Source organism: Hemitrygon akajei, chromosome 12, assembly GCF_048418815.1.
Source record: "Hemitrygon akajei chromosome 12, sHemAka1.3, whole genome shotgun sequence".
NCBI classification, from domain to species: domain Eukaryota; kingdom Metazoa; phylum Chordata; class Chondrichthyes; order Myliobatiformes; family Dasyatidae; genus Hemitrygon; species Hemitrygon akajei.
The window spans coordinates 2844015-2858896 of NC_133135.1; the positions used below are offsets into that span (position 1 = coordinate 2844015).

General features: G+C 44.8%; 1 protein-coding gene across 2 annotated transcripts in view; it reads left to right on the forward strand.

Moving 5' to 3' along the window:
- Positions 1 to 6622: 6622 nt before the first annotated feature.
- rnpc3 (RNA-binding region (RNP1, RRM) containing 3) overlaps positions 6623 to 14882 on the forward strand; it is a 73396-nt gene continuing 65136 nt past the window's right edge. The window contains exons 1-3 of one of the 2 annotated variants that reach the window (XM_073062473.1): positions 6623 to 6719; positions 7145 to 7321; positions 13591 to 13638. In XM_073062473.1, coding sequence (XP_072918574.1) covers positions 7157 to 7321; positions 13591 to 13638 — 213 coding nt within the window. In that variant the 5' untranslated portion in view covers positions 6623 to 6719; positions 7145 to 7156. Of the gene's footprint in view, positions 6776 to 7144; positions 7322 to 13590; positions 13639 to 14882 lie in introns of both variants that reach the window. The other variant, XM_073062472.1, reaches the window with a different exon arrangement.

Genomic DNA, 14882 nt, shown 5'->3' on the forward strand with positions numbered 1-14882 from the left:
ATGTTCTCTCTCACCGCACTGTGCTATAATGTTGTCTCTCACTGTACTGTGCTGTAATGTTCTCTCTCTGTACTGTGCTGTAATGTTCTCTCACTGCACTGTGCTGTAATGTTCTCTCTCACCACACTGTGCTGTAATGTTCTCTCACTGTACTGTGCTGTAATGTTCTCTCACTGCACTGTGCTGTAATGTTGTCTCTCACTGTACTGTGCTGTAATGTTATCTCACCGCACTGTGCTGTAATGTTGTCTCTCACTGTACTGTGCTGTAATGTTCTCTCTCACTGTACTGTGCTGTAATGTTCTCTCACCGTACTGTGCTGTAATGTTCTCTCACTGTACTGTGCTGTAATGTTCTCTCACCGTACTGTGCTGTAATGTTCTCTCACTGTACTGAGCTGTAATGTTCTCTCTCTGTACTGTGCTGTAATGTTCTCTCACTGTACTGTGCTGTAATGTTCTCTCACCGCACTGTGCTGTAATGTTGTCTCACTGTACTGTGCTGTAATGTTCTCTCACTGTACTGTGCTGTAATGTTCTCTCTCTGTACTGTGCTGTAATGTTGTCTCTCACTGTACTGTGCTGTAATGTTCTCTCACTGTACTGTGCTGTAATGTTCTCTCACTGCACTGTGCTGTAATGTTGTCTCTCACTGTACTGTGCTGTAATGTTATCTCACCGCACTGTGCTGTAATGTTCTCTCACTGTACTGTGCTGTAATGTTCTCTCTCACTGTACTGTGCTGTAATGTTCTCTCTATTATTCTGCCTTGTCCAATCGACCTGCACACGGACCATAGCCTTCCATACCCCTCCCATCCATGTACCTATTCAAACTTCTCTTCAATGTTATTTGTAATGATAAAGTGTGTACAAGTAAACACTGTAAATCCAGACTGGTTAAACTGCAGTGATGGGCGAAGTTTAGAAATAATAAATTGGGCCTCATTTAGCTGTACTTTAGCAAAACATGGAACTCTCAGCACAGGAACAGGCCCTACGGCCAGTGACGTGTGTGTAAAACTTGACGCCAATTTAAATGAATCCCATCTGCCTGTGTGTGATCCACATGCCTCCATTCCCAGATATTCATGTGCCTGTCTAAATGCCTCTTAAAATCCACTATTGTATCTGCTTCCACCATCTCCTGGCACATTCCAGTCACCCACTACTGTCTGTCTTTAAAAAAATCACGTCTTGCTTTTAGTCTCTTCCCTCCTCACCATAAACCTATGCCCGTCAGCACCTGACATTTCCCCCCAGAAACAGAATTTACTCTCTCTCTCTGAATCAGTTCTATTATCGCTCAGTAACATATGGTTTCAGCTTTACTTTCCCATCGCTGGACATGCGTTTACGGTGAGAGGGAAGAGATTTAATAGGAACCTGAGGTGCAACGTTTTTATTCAGAGGGTGGCCAGGATGTGAAACAAGCTGCCTGAGGAAGTGTTTGAGTCAGCTATCTTCTTCTTAAGCCCATCACCCCCATGGGAGCACAGGCCATGACAGCAGCTTGCCAGAGTCCTCTGTCTTGGGCCAGTCTTTCACATTGTCCCCAGGCCGATCTTCACAGATCTTTCCTTTCCCACTGATGAGTCTTTGGATCTGCTTTGGTATTTCTGGAGCTGTGGGTTTTTGTCGGTTAGGTTGCTAGCCCCGTGCCCAACCCTCCTCCTCTCACAGCTGGACTTGAGACCTCCCATGACACAGCTGAGGCAGGTACCATAGAACCATTGAACACCACAGCACAGTACAGGCCCTTCAGCGCTTCATGTTGTGCCGACCCATATAATCCTTAAAAAAAGTACTAAACCCACACTACCCCATAACCCTCTACTTTTCTTTCACCCATGTGCCTGTCCAAGAGGCTGTTAAATACCCCTAATGTTTTAGCCTCCACCACCATCCCTAGCAAGTCATTCCAGGCACTCACAACCCTCTGTGTAAAACACTTACCCCTGATGTCTCCCCTAAACTTCCCTCCCTTAATTTTGTACATATGCCCTCTGGTGTTTGCTATTGGTGCCCTGGGAAACAGGTACTGACTATCCACCCTATCTATGCCTCTCATAATCTTGTAGACCTCTATCAAGTCCCCTCTCATTCTTCTACGCTTCAAAGAGAAAAGTCCCAGCTCTGCTAACCTTGCTTCATATGACTTGTTCTCCAAACCAGGCAACATCCTGGTAAATCTCCTCTGCACCCTCCCCATAGCTTCCACATCCTTCCTATAATGAGGTGACCAGAATTGAACACAATACTCTGTGCGGTCTCACCAGAGATTTGTAGAGTTGCAACATGACCTCTCTACTCTTGAACTCAATCCCCCTGTTAATGAAGCCTAGCATCCCATAGGCCTTCTTAACTACCCTATCAACCTGTGCAGCGACCTTGAGGGATATATGGATTTGAACCCCAAGGTCCCTTTGTTCATCCACACTCTTAAGTAACTGACCATTAATCCTGTACTCAGTCTTCTGGTTTGTCCTTCCAAACTGCATCACCTCACACTTATTTGGGGGCCTATAGACTACTCCCAGCACAGCGATTGATCCCTTCCTATTTCTGACTTCCACTCAGACCGACTCAGTGGACACTCCCTCTGCAGCGTCCTCCCTTTCTATAGCGGTGATACTATCCCTGACCAGCAATGCCACTCCCCATCTTTTCTACCTCCAATCCTATTCCTTTTAAAACACCTGAACCCCGGGACCTGCATCATCCAATCCTGCCCTTCCTCCAACCAAGTATCAGTAACGGCCACAACATCATAGTTCCACATACTAATCATAGAACCATAGAACATTACAGCACACAAAAAGGCCTTTTGGCCCTTCTTGGCTGTGCCGAATCATTTTTCTGCCTAGTCCCACTGACCTGCACCTGGGCCATATCCCTCCAAACCCCTCTCATCCATATACCTGTCCAGGTTTTTCTTAAATGTCAAAAGTGAGCCCGCATTCACCACTTCATCTGGCAGCTCATTCCACACTCCCACCACTCTCTGCGTGAAGAAGCCCCCCCCCCCCATGTTCCCTTTAAACTTATCCCCCTTCACCCTTAACCCATGACCTCCGGTTTTTTTTCTCCCCTCGCCTCAGTGGATCCATGCTCTAAGTTCATCCTCCTTGTTCCTAACACTCCTAGCATTGAAATAGACTCATTTCAACCCCTTTAACTAGTTACAATTATGTTTCGTCCCCTGCCTGCCCTTCCTCATCAACTCAGAACTCTTAGCATCATGCCCTTGTCCTTCTACCTTAATCCCTGCACTCACATTCTGATTCCCAAACCCTTGCCAAACTAGTTTAAACCCTCCCCAACAGCTCTATCAAACCTCCCCACCAGGATATTGGTCCCCCTGGGATTCAAGTGCAACCCGTCCTTTTGTTACAGGTCACACCCGCCCCAAAAGAGGTCCCAATGGTCCAGAAATCTGAATCCCTGCCCCCTGCTCCAATCCCTCAGCCATGTATTTATCCTTCACCTCATTCTATTCCTATTCTCACTGTCGCGTGGCACAGACAGTAATCCCGAGATTACTACCTTTGAGGTCCTGCTTTTCAACTTCCTTCCTAACTCCCTGTAGTCTTCTTTCAGGACCTTTTCCCTTTTCCTACCTATGTCATTGGTATTAATATGTACCATGACCTCTGGCTGTTCTCCCTCCCACCGCAGGATATCTTGGACACGGTCAGAAATGTCCCGGACCCTGGCACCTAGGAGGCAAACTACCATCCGAGTTTCTTTCCTGCATCCACAGAATCACCTGTCTGAACCCTTGACTATAGAGTCCCCTATCACTACTGCCTTCCTCTTCCTTTCCCTACCCTTCTGAGCCACAGGGCCAGACTCTGTGCCAGAGGCACGGCCACTGTCTCTTCCCCCAGGTAGGTTGTCCCCACCACCCAACAGTACTCAAACAGTAGTTCTTATTGTCAAGGGGTACAGCCACTGGGGTACTCTCTAGTACCTGCCTCTTCCCCTTCCCTCTCCTGACTGTGACCCATTTCTCTGTCCCCCGTGGCCCCGGAGTGACCACCTGTTGGTAACTCCTCTCTATCACCTCCTCACTCTCCCTGACCAGACGAAGGTCATTGAGCTGCAGCTCCAATTCCCTAACACAGTCCCTAAGGAGCTGCAGCTCAATGCACCTGGTGCAGATGTGGACGTCCACGACGCCGGGAGACTCCAGGACCTCCCACATCTGACACCGACCACAGAAAACTGGCCTCACACACAAACTACCTCCTTTTGCAATCAACAACTGCCTCACCTCGTCCCGTTACCACCGAAGCCCATGGAGCCAAAACCCTTTCACTCCACTGCCCACTGGATATGGCTGCCTTCTTTTTAAACTGTTCGCGCTCAACTGGCTGACGTCACGCGCCTGCGCAGTCTGGCCTCTCTCTTCCCCCGAGAATTCAAAATGACTTCCTGCTGGAAATCCTTAGGTGCTCTCCTGCTGCCTTCTTGTTCCAAATCAAAAACATTAACAACATTTAAAAGACATCTGGACGGGTCAAGGCGAGGTTTCCCAGACAGGGGTCCATGAGCTCCTCTGTTAATGATAGGGATCCATGGCATAAAAAAGGTTGGGCCCCTACTTTAAAGAGATAAGGGCCATACTCAGGCAAATGGGACCAGCTTAGATACAAATCATGGTCGGTGTGGGCCAGAGGGCCTGTTTCTGCACTCTGTGCTGGGGAATATTTTACAAATCAGCAGCTCTTTCCCCCTTGGTGACCCCTCCCTTGCATCTATCTGAGTGGGAAAATTCCAGGAATTCTGAATCGGGTTTGTGCCAGGTCAGGGTGTCAGGGCTAGTGGAGAGGGATGGGCTGATGTTCAGCTCGCTGCCCCTCAAGGTTAGCTTGTATCTGCACTGATCCAAGGCTGTGGCCTACATCAAATGGGGTCCTAGATACAGTTCATGCTGTGGACTCACTTCCAAAGCTATAGCTCTCAATGTCATTTGCTTACTTTTATTGTTTGCACAAATTGTTTTTTTCTACACATTGGGTAAAAGTTTAATGGTTTTCTTTTTTTAGTGGGCTCTTTTGGGTCTCTGTTTTGTGGATGCCTATAAGCAGATAAATCTCAAGGCTGTATATGGTATAGATACTTTGATAATAAATGTACTTTGAACTTTTAAACTTTGAAATTTGTTTTTGGCAACAATACTGTGCAATACATCAAAATACATAAATTACAGCAAGAATATATAATAAATAAAAATCTGAATCAGGTTTATTATGTGTTGTGAAATTTGTTAACTTAGCAGAAATAGAATGCAATACATGAGAATGTTCAGAATTCTGATGGTGGAGAGGAAGAAGCTGTTCCTAAATCATTGAGTGTGGACCTTCAGGCTCCTGGTCCTCCTCCTTGATGATAGTAATGAGAAGAGGGCATGTCCTGGGTGGGGACGATCTTTACCTCACTATAGGGGCTACCTGGAGGGTGGGGGCTACCTCACTATCCAGGACATGCCTAATTATGGATGATGCCTTCCTGAGGCTTCACCTTTTGAAGATTTCCTTAATGGTAGGGAGGCTAGTGCCCACCATAGATCAGGCAGAGTCCCATCTCTGCTTCTCAATTTATAGACCTCTCATGTTGTCCCACACCCTCAGCCGCTCCAGAGAAAACATAAAACATAGAAAATAGAAATCTTCAGCACCTTCAGCCCACAATGTTGTGCAGACCCAACTGCAGAACCCTCTATTTTTCTAAGCTCCAAGTACCTATCTAAGAGTCTCTCTTAAAACAACCCATTTGTTCCAGTTTTTATAGCTCATACTCCCTAATCCAGGCAACATCCTGGTGAGCCTCATTTGCATCTTCTCCAAAGCCCCCACACCCTTCCTGTAATTCAGTGAGATCTTAACTTTTCATCGGAATATTCGGTGTCATTTTTGCAGCATCTGTAGCGTTTTGCTGTAACTAGTGGAATGTTTGCAAACCCCCACGGGGCATCCGTCTGTTTTATCACTACGACAAGCTACTGCATCCGCCGCTGCGAAGTGAGGCTCCGCCGGAACCAGCAAAGTTAACGCCAGACAGCAGTCGCTGCTCCGTCACGTGGGCTGGCGCTGTCACTCACCGCCGCTCCGAGAGGCGGGACGAGCTGCTGTCACTCACCGCCGCTCCGAGAGGCGGGACGAGCTGCTGTCACTCTCAGCACCCGGGGAGGTGGGGCGAGCTGCTATCACTCACAGCCGCCGGGGGAGGCGGGGCGAGCTGCTGTCACTCACCGCCGCCCTGAGAGGCGGGACGAACTGCTGTCACTCTCAGCACCCGGGGAGGTGGGGCGAGCTGCTGTCACTCTCAGCACCCGGGGAGGTGGGGCGAGCTGCTATCACTCACAGCCGCCGGGGGAGGCGGGGCGAGCTGCTGTCACTCTCAGCACCCGGGGAGGTGGGGCGAGCTGCTGTCACTCACAGCCGCCGGGGGGAGGCGAGGCGAGAGCCCGCTCTACGTCACGTGGTCATCTACCGTCACTCATCGCCCCCTGGAAAGGCGCGGCTCTGCAGTTGTCACTCATTGCCGCACAGGAAGGCGGGCCAGCTGCTTCACCTGGGCTGCCACTGTCATTCAGCGCCGGACAGGGGGTGGGGTCGGAGGGTTCCCGTGCGCTGATTGGTTGGCGGCTCAGACACGTTACGGGAAGGCACGAGGTTTGTGAGTGTGGTTGTAGAGCTTCGCGGAGCGGCTTCCGGTGAGTGTGAGGGGTGAAGGAGTTCATGAGAGTGGGGAGGGGAGAAGAGAGCGGAGGTAATGGGGAACGATTGAATGGGTTTTGGGCTGGGGAGGTGCTTTATATCCCCCTAATCCGCACTCTAGCCTCTCCACAATCAACCCTCCTATCCCATCGTCCCCATCATCCCCCCTGCTGTTCCCTTATCTACCTCCTTGTCCCTCCCCATCGTACCAGCATCTACTACCTGTTACCACCATTCTTACCTTTGTTCCCTACTTCTCCTACCTCTGCTGCTTCCCTCCTCTGGCCCTGTTTTCCCCACCCCACCTCTCCCCTTCCACTCCTACCACTCCCCTCCCCCATCCCAGCTATCTCCTCACTACCTCTCCCTTCCCACTTTCTCTGAGTCCTCTTCCTGGACTCTAACATGCACTATTTGTTAGTCACCCAGAACCATGGCTGCTCCCGGCTCTGGCGAGAACATTTCCCCTCCTATCAAAAGCAGCCAGACCATTCTGGTGAGACACCTCCCGTCCGAGTTGACCAGCAGTGAGAAGGTGGATCTGCTGAAGTATTTTGGAGCAGAATCGGTTCGAGTCTTGCCGGACAAAGGCCGTCTGGTAAGGTTCTTAACAAACACCATTAAAACTCTACATGTTGAATTTTAGGGAGAATGTTCAAAGCAGATAACTGTCACAATATGCTATCTTTAGATTAATTTTCTTACAGGGATTTACAGGAAAAATTGAGAAATATAGAATTTATGAAAAACTATGCATTAACAAAGACAAATAAACATAAAATCTGCAGATGCTGGAAATCCAAAGCAACACATACACACTTCAAATGTCGGAGAAACAAGGGACCCTTCCTGATGAAGGGTCTCAGCTAGAAACTGTTTTAAGAACTTAAGAAATACAAACAGGAGTTGGCTGTCTGGCCTGTTAAGCCTACTCTGCCATTCAATAAGATCATGACTGATCCCACCTACCTGCCTTTTCTTCATAACCCTTAATTGTCCTACTATGTAAAAGTCTATCCAACCTTGTCTTAAATATATTTACTGAGGTAGCCTCTACTGCCTCATTGGGCAGAAAATTCCACAGATTCACCACTCTTGGAAAAGCAGTTTCTCCTCATCTCCATCCTAAATCTACTCCCCCGAATCTTGAGGCTATGTTCCCTAGCTCCAGTGTCACCCACCAGTGGAAACAACTTTCCTACCTCTATCTTATCTATCCCTTTCATAATTTTATATGTTTCTATAAGATCTCTCATTCTTCTGAATTCCAGCAAGTACAGTCCCAGGCAACTCAATCTGTCCTCATAGTCTAACCCCATCATCTCTAGAATCAACCTCCTCTGTACTGCCTCCAAAGCCAGTCTGTCCTTCCTCAAGTAAAGAGACCAGAACTGGTCATTGTTTACATCAGAACTGCATGTAGTACTCCAGATGTGGCCTCACCAGTAACCTATGGAGTTCCAGTATAATCTCCCTGCTCTTAAATTCAATCACTCTAGCAATGAAGACCAACATTCCATTTGCCTTCTTGATAGTCTGCTGCACCTGCAAAACAATCTTTTGCGATTCCTGCAAAAGCACTCCCAAGTCCCTCTGCTCAGCAGCATGCTGCAACCTTTTATCATTTCGTAATAACCTGCTCTTCCATTTTTCCTTCCAAAATGGATGACCTTGCATTTACCAACTTTGTACTCCATCTGTCAGATCCTTGCCCACTCAATTAACCTATCTATATCTCTCTGCAAACTCTCCATATGCTCTGCACAATTTGCTTTTCCACTCAATTTAGGGTCATCAGCAAACTTAGTCCCCCCCTTCCAGATCATTAATATATATTGTGAACAATTGTGAGCCCAGCACCGATCTCTGTGGCACACCGCTCACCACTGATTGCCAACCAGAGTAACACCCATGTATCCCAACTCTCTGCTTTCTATTAGTTAACCAATCCTCTATCCATGCTAATACATCACCTCCAACTTTATGCATCCTTATCTTATGGATAAGTCCTTTATGCAGCACCTTATCAAATGCCTTCTGGAAATCCAAGTAAATAACGTCCATCTGTTCCCCTCTATCCGCTGTGCTCGTTATGTCCTCAAAGAACTCCAGTAAGTTTGTCAAACAAGACCTGCCTTTGCTGAATCCATTTCTTTCCAGACGCCTCACTATTTCTTCTTTAATGATAGCTTCAAGTATTTTCGACAGATGTTTATCTAACTGGCCTATAGTTACCTACCTTTTACCTACATTTTTTTTTGAAAGTGGCGTGATATTCATCTTATTCCAATCCGTGTGGACCTGCCCAGAGAATTTTGATAATTTATCGCCAAAGCCTCAACTATAACCTCTACCATTTCTTTCAGTACCCTGGGATGCATTCCATCTGGACCAGGGGACTTTTCTATCTTCAGACCCACAATTTTGCTCAGTACTATCTCTTTAGTGATAGCTATTGAGGTCCACACCTCCCATCACATCCATAACCTTTCCCTTTGGTGTGTTAAATGTGTCTTCCACCATGCAGACCAACACAAAATAGTCATTCAAAGCCTCAGCCATTTCCTCGTTACCAAATATCAATTCCACCTTCTTGGCCTCCAAGGGACCTGCGTTCACTGTAGCCACCCTTTTCTGCTTTATATAATTATAAAATCTTTACTTTCTGTTTTTATATTTTGTGCTAGTTTATTTTCATAATCTATCTTCTCTTTCTTTATTGCTCACTTTGTGGTCCTTTGTTGCTTTTTAAAGTTTTTCCAATCTTCCAGTTTCCCACTACTTTTGGCAACTTTGTACACATGAGCTTTTTTAGTTTGATGCCTTCTTTTATTTCCTTAGTTATCCAAGGCTGGCTCTCCCCCACTTACTGTCCTCGCTTTTAACTGGAAGATGCTTTTGTTGAGCACCGTGAAAAATCTCTTTGAAAGTTGTTCCTCCCAAGGATAAATTGGCTCATTTTTATTCCTATATGAGTCCTATTTGTGACAGATGTCATTCTGAGATAGCGTCTTTAACTCAAATGTTTTGGTCTTGTCCGCTTTTGAAAAAATATTGGAAAGACATTTTTGATATTATTTCCACGGTATTGAACATTGATTTACAACCTCATCCTATTACTGCAATTGGTTTACCAATGATGGACTCAGTCCATTTATCCTCTTCTGCTTGTCGAATGATTGCATTTCTTACATTAATGGCTAGAAGATCTATTTTGTTGAATTGGAAAGAAATTAATCCTCCTACCATATTTCATTGGTTCTCTCAAACTATGTTATGTCTAAATTTGGAGAAAATTAGAAGTGTTGTATTTGATACTTCGATTAAATTTGAAAAGATATGGAGACCATTTATTCAATATTTTCATGTGATGTAATGTGACCCTGTTCCAAGCCTATTTGTTTTTCCAGTTTTGATTTTACATATGTTGAGAGGATCGGAGTTGACGACACTGATGATTTTGTATTTTTGTTAGATATTATAAACAGCCCTTTTTTTCATTATTTTTTTTTCCATTTTTTTCTTTTTTCGTTTCTTTTCCTTATTAGTTATTAGGTTGTTAGATTAGTTTTTCTAGCATATTTTTTTTTTCTTTTTCTCTTTTCTGTTTTTTTTTATATATATTATGATATACCTAGGTTTGCTTTGTTTATATGTTACTTGTATCGTCCATGATTTGGGAAGACTCATTTATATTGTAGCTATTGCTTATGTATCCTTGCATGTTCAGTTTAAATTTGTATGTTTCTAATCCCATTATCTATGTATTAAACTTATTATGTTGATATTAATAATAATAATAATAATAAAAAGATTGAAAAAAGAAAGTTGTTCCTCAACTGTCCCACCATTTAGCCTGTGTTCCCAGTCTACACTTGCCAAATCCTCCCTCATCCCATTGTTTAGGCAGAATACACTGGTTTTAGATTGAACTATTGCACCCTTCAATTGTATGAAAAACACAATCATACTGGGATTACTCTTTCCTAGCTACAAGATCACTAATTTTACTTGTCTCATAGTACAGACCAGATCTTATAGATTCAGTAACAATGCTGTTCAAGAAAGTGTAAGTGATCTGGTTAGTATGTTTGAAGCTAATACTGAATATATATACATATATGTGTGTGTGCATTTTTTATATAAATTTAAAAAAACAACATTGGTGTTGTGGAGAGGGGAGACTTGCTGCATGGGCAACTGCTGGTCTTCCATACAACCTTGCCCAGGCCTGCACCCTGGAAACCATTCCAGGAGCAGATCCATGGTCTCGCGAGACTAATGGATAAACATCGGTTGTATGGGAAACCGGCAGTTGCCCATGCAGCAAGTCTCCGCTCTCCACAACACCGATGTTGTCCAAGGGAAAGGCAAGGGCCGATACAGCTTGGCACCAGTATATATGTATATGCATATGCTCATGGACTGCTTGTCCCATTCCCATCAGGGAGGAGGCAATGTAGCATGCACACCAGGGCCACCAGACTCAAAAACAGTTACTTTCCCTAAGCAGGAAGGCTGATCAATATTCCCACACCTCTCCACATGCCCAACCAGCACTACTTTTATCATTTCCTGTCAGAGGCACCTTATGTATAGGCACTCTTGTGCCAAGCAGCTCTATGGACGTACAATAGATTAAGATATCTCAGCTATCTTAATGTATTTACATTCACTGATTTTTTATTATTGTGTTCTTTATAATTTTTTTGTGCTACCTCAATTCCAGAGTAACAATTATCTTGCTTTCTTTTGCACTTGTGTACTGGAAATAACATCAAACAATCTTGAATCTTGACATTACTGGAGTTGTGAACAGTGACAAAGAATAGAGATCAGTTGGAGATCTGGGCAAAGAAATGGCAAATGCAGTTTAATCCAGAGTGTGTGGTGTCGTACTTTGGAAAGATACAAGGGGAATATATGGCAGGACCCTGTGGAGTGTTGATCAACAGAGAGGTGTTGGGGTACAAGCCCATAACTCCCAGAAAATGGAAACACAGTTGGGTGGGATGGTAAAGAAAGCATATGGCACTTTTACAGTCCTTCATCAATTCAAAGTTGGGAAGTTTTTTTTAACTGTATAAAACTTTGGTGAAGTTCATGTTTATTGCTACAAGCACACACAGTGTATCGATGCCAAGAAAATCAGCTTTTTGCAGCAGCATGACAAATATAAGTTAAAATAAACTTAATTTAACATAAATTATACACAACTCCCACTAGTATACACACACTAGCGCAGATAAGCAGCATAATAGTTGTAGCAGTTTATAGTCTCAGTCATGCAAGTTCAATCCCACTGCTGTTTGTACATTCTCCCTGTGACCATGTGAGTTTTCTCCGGCTGCTCTGGTTTCCTGCCACAGTCCAGAGACGTACCGTTCAGCATGGACTAGATGGGCCAAAGTGCCTGGTTCAGTGCTATAACACTCCATGATTCTTTATGTTTTGGTCTTTGTTTCAAATCATTTATAGAAACGGTAGAAGTCAGGTCCCTACGTCGATCTCTGTGCCACACCAGTCATTACATCTTGTGCTCTCTTTTACGTGTTAGCCATCCAATCATTATTCAATTCAACATTCTACCTCCTACACTACAAGCTTTTATTTTTTGCATTGACCTTTGAGCTGCTTTATATCGGTTGCCTCCTGGAAGTATGCATCTGGTACACACACAGCATATGTTCCTCTTTCAAAGAGCTCCATTAAATTGGGCAAACATGGTTTCCCTTTTACAAAGCTACACAGTCTTCGCCTGTTTACATGAATAACTACTCTGGTAACTGTGGCAGCATGGTGTCATAGTGCTTAGTATAATGCTTTACAGTCCAAATGACCAGCATTCAAACCCCACCACAAACACGAGATTGTGCAAATACTGGAAATCTAGCACAAAATGCTGGAGGAACTCAGCAGGTCAGGCAGCATCTATGGATTTGATAAAGTGCCTTGGCCTGAAATGTCAACTTTTATTCATATCCTGGCCTGCCAAGTTCCTCCAGCACTTTGTGTGTGTTGCTTTGATAACTGCTGCTGTAAGGAGTTTGTGCATTCTAGCTCTGTCCACATGGATTTCCTGCAGGTGCTCCAGTTTCCACCCACATTCCAAAGACATACACGTTACATGGGCGTCATAGCAGCGAGCGGTTGGCATGATGCTTGGGGCATCAGAGTTTGGAGTTTAATTGCGGCTTCATCTGTAAGGAGTTTGTACGTTTTCCTGTGTGCACGTGGGTTTCCTCTGGGTGCTCTTGCTTCCTCCCACATTCCAAAGGCACGACAGTTTGTAAATTGTCCTGGGATCAGGCTAGTTTTTAACAGATGGCTTGCTGGGTGGTGTGGCTTGGGCAGGAAGGGCCTGATCTCTAAACAAATAAAATAGGTTAATTGATCACATGGCTGTGATCAGGTGGTACAGGATGGTTGGGCTGGAAGTGCCTGTTCTGTGCTGTATCTTGAAATAAAGTAATGTATTCATCAGTATTCAGTGAGGTAACCACACGACGTAGGGTGACCCAGCGAGTCGAGCCACTGCCTCACTGTTCAGACACTCTGGTTCAATCCCCGCACTGTCTGTGTGGAGTTTGCACGTTCTCACTGTGACCGTGTGATTTTTTCCCCCCAGTACTCTGGCTCTCACCACATGTCAGACATGCGGGTGGATGGATTAACAGGCTATTGTAAATTGTCCCACGGTGTGTGGGTGAGGTGTGGAATCTGTGGGTAGTTGATCAGAGCCCAGGTCTCTGGTGCTGTTTGGCAGCCACTGTCCATGCTGCTCCCAGTCCTGACGAGTGCTGTTCTGAAGGAATGAACAATATTCTTGTTTAAATCAATTTCTTGTATAATTTTTATCTTTTGCAGAAACATACAGCTTATGCAACATTCTCATCTGCCCACGCAGCAGCCAAGGTAGGTGCTCTGTGTAGGCACCCAGATCAAACTGAATAGATTTATACAGTCAAAGTGCAAAGTTAATTATTGAAGTAGGAAAATCTAGCTTGAAATTCATTTTTGACCATCGGATATGGGAGCACAATTAGACCATTTGGTCTACCAAGTCTGCTCCACCGTTCCATCATGGCTGATTTATTATCCCCGTTTTCCTGCCTTCTCTCCGTAGCCTCTGACACTTTGACTATTCAACAGCCTATCAATCTCCACCATAAATGTACCCATTCTATTATATATGTTCTTTCCTGTAAACGTTAGTAAATGTTGAGAGGACTAGAATATCTGAGGGGCATTGATCGTGTGGATAGCCAGAGGCTTTTTCTCAGGGCTGAAATGGCTAACACGAGGGGCATAGTTTTAAAGGTGATTAGAATTATGTACTGAGGGGATGTCAGGGGTAAGTTTTTGACACAGAGAGTGGTGGGTGCGTGGAATGCACTGCTGGCGCTGGTGGTAGAAGCGGATACAATAGGGTCTTTTAAGAGCATCTTAGATAGGTACATAGAGCTTAGAAAAACAGGACTATGCAGTAAGGAAATTCTAGGCAGTTTCTAGAGTAGGTTACATGGTCGGCACAACATTGTGGGCTGAAGGGCCTGTAATGTGCTGTAAATTTCTATGTTCTATATGTATATAAGCAAGGATATAATGCTGAGGCTTTGTAAAACATTGGTCATTTGAAGTATTACTAGCAGTTTTGGGCCCTTTATCTAAAGAAAAATGTGAGAGGGACCAGAGGAAGTTCATGTGAATGATCCCAGGAATGAAAGGGTTAACATTTGATGGCTCTGGGGTTCAGAGGAACTGAGGGGGGGTTTCTCTTTGATATCTATTGAATATTGGCAGGCTTAGGTAAAGTGGACATGGAGAGGATGTGGGGGAGTCTAAGATCAGAGGGCACAGCCTCAGAATATAAAGATGTCCCTTTAGAACAGAGATGAGGAGGAATTTCTTTCAGCAAAGGTTGGTGAATCTGTGAAATTCATTGCAATAGATGGCTGTGGAGGCCAAGGCATTGAATATATTTAAAGCGGAGCTTGATAGGCTCTTGATCAGTCAGGGTGTTATAGACAGGAGAATGGGGTTGAGAGGGATAATGAATCAGCAAAGTTGGAGTGGCAGAGCAGACTTGATGGGATTAGTGGCTTAATTTCCTTACTTCATCCGCACTCATTCATTCTCCCTCTGCTTCAGTATCTTGT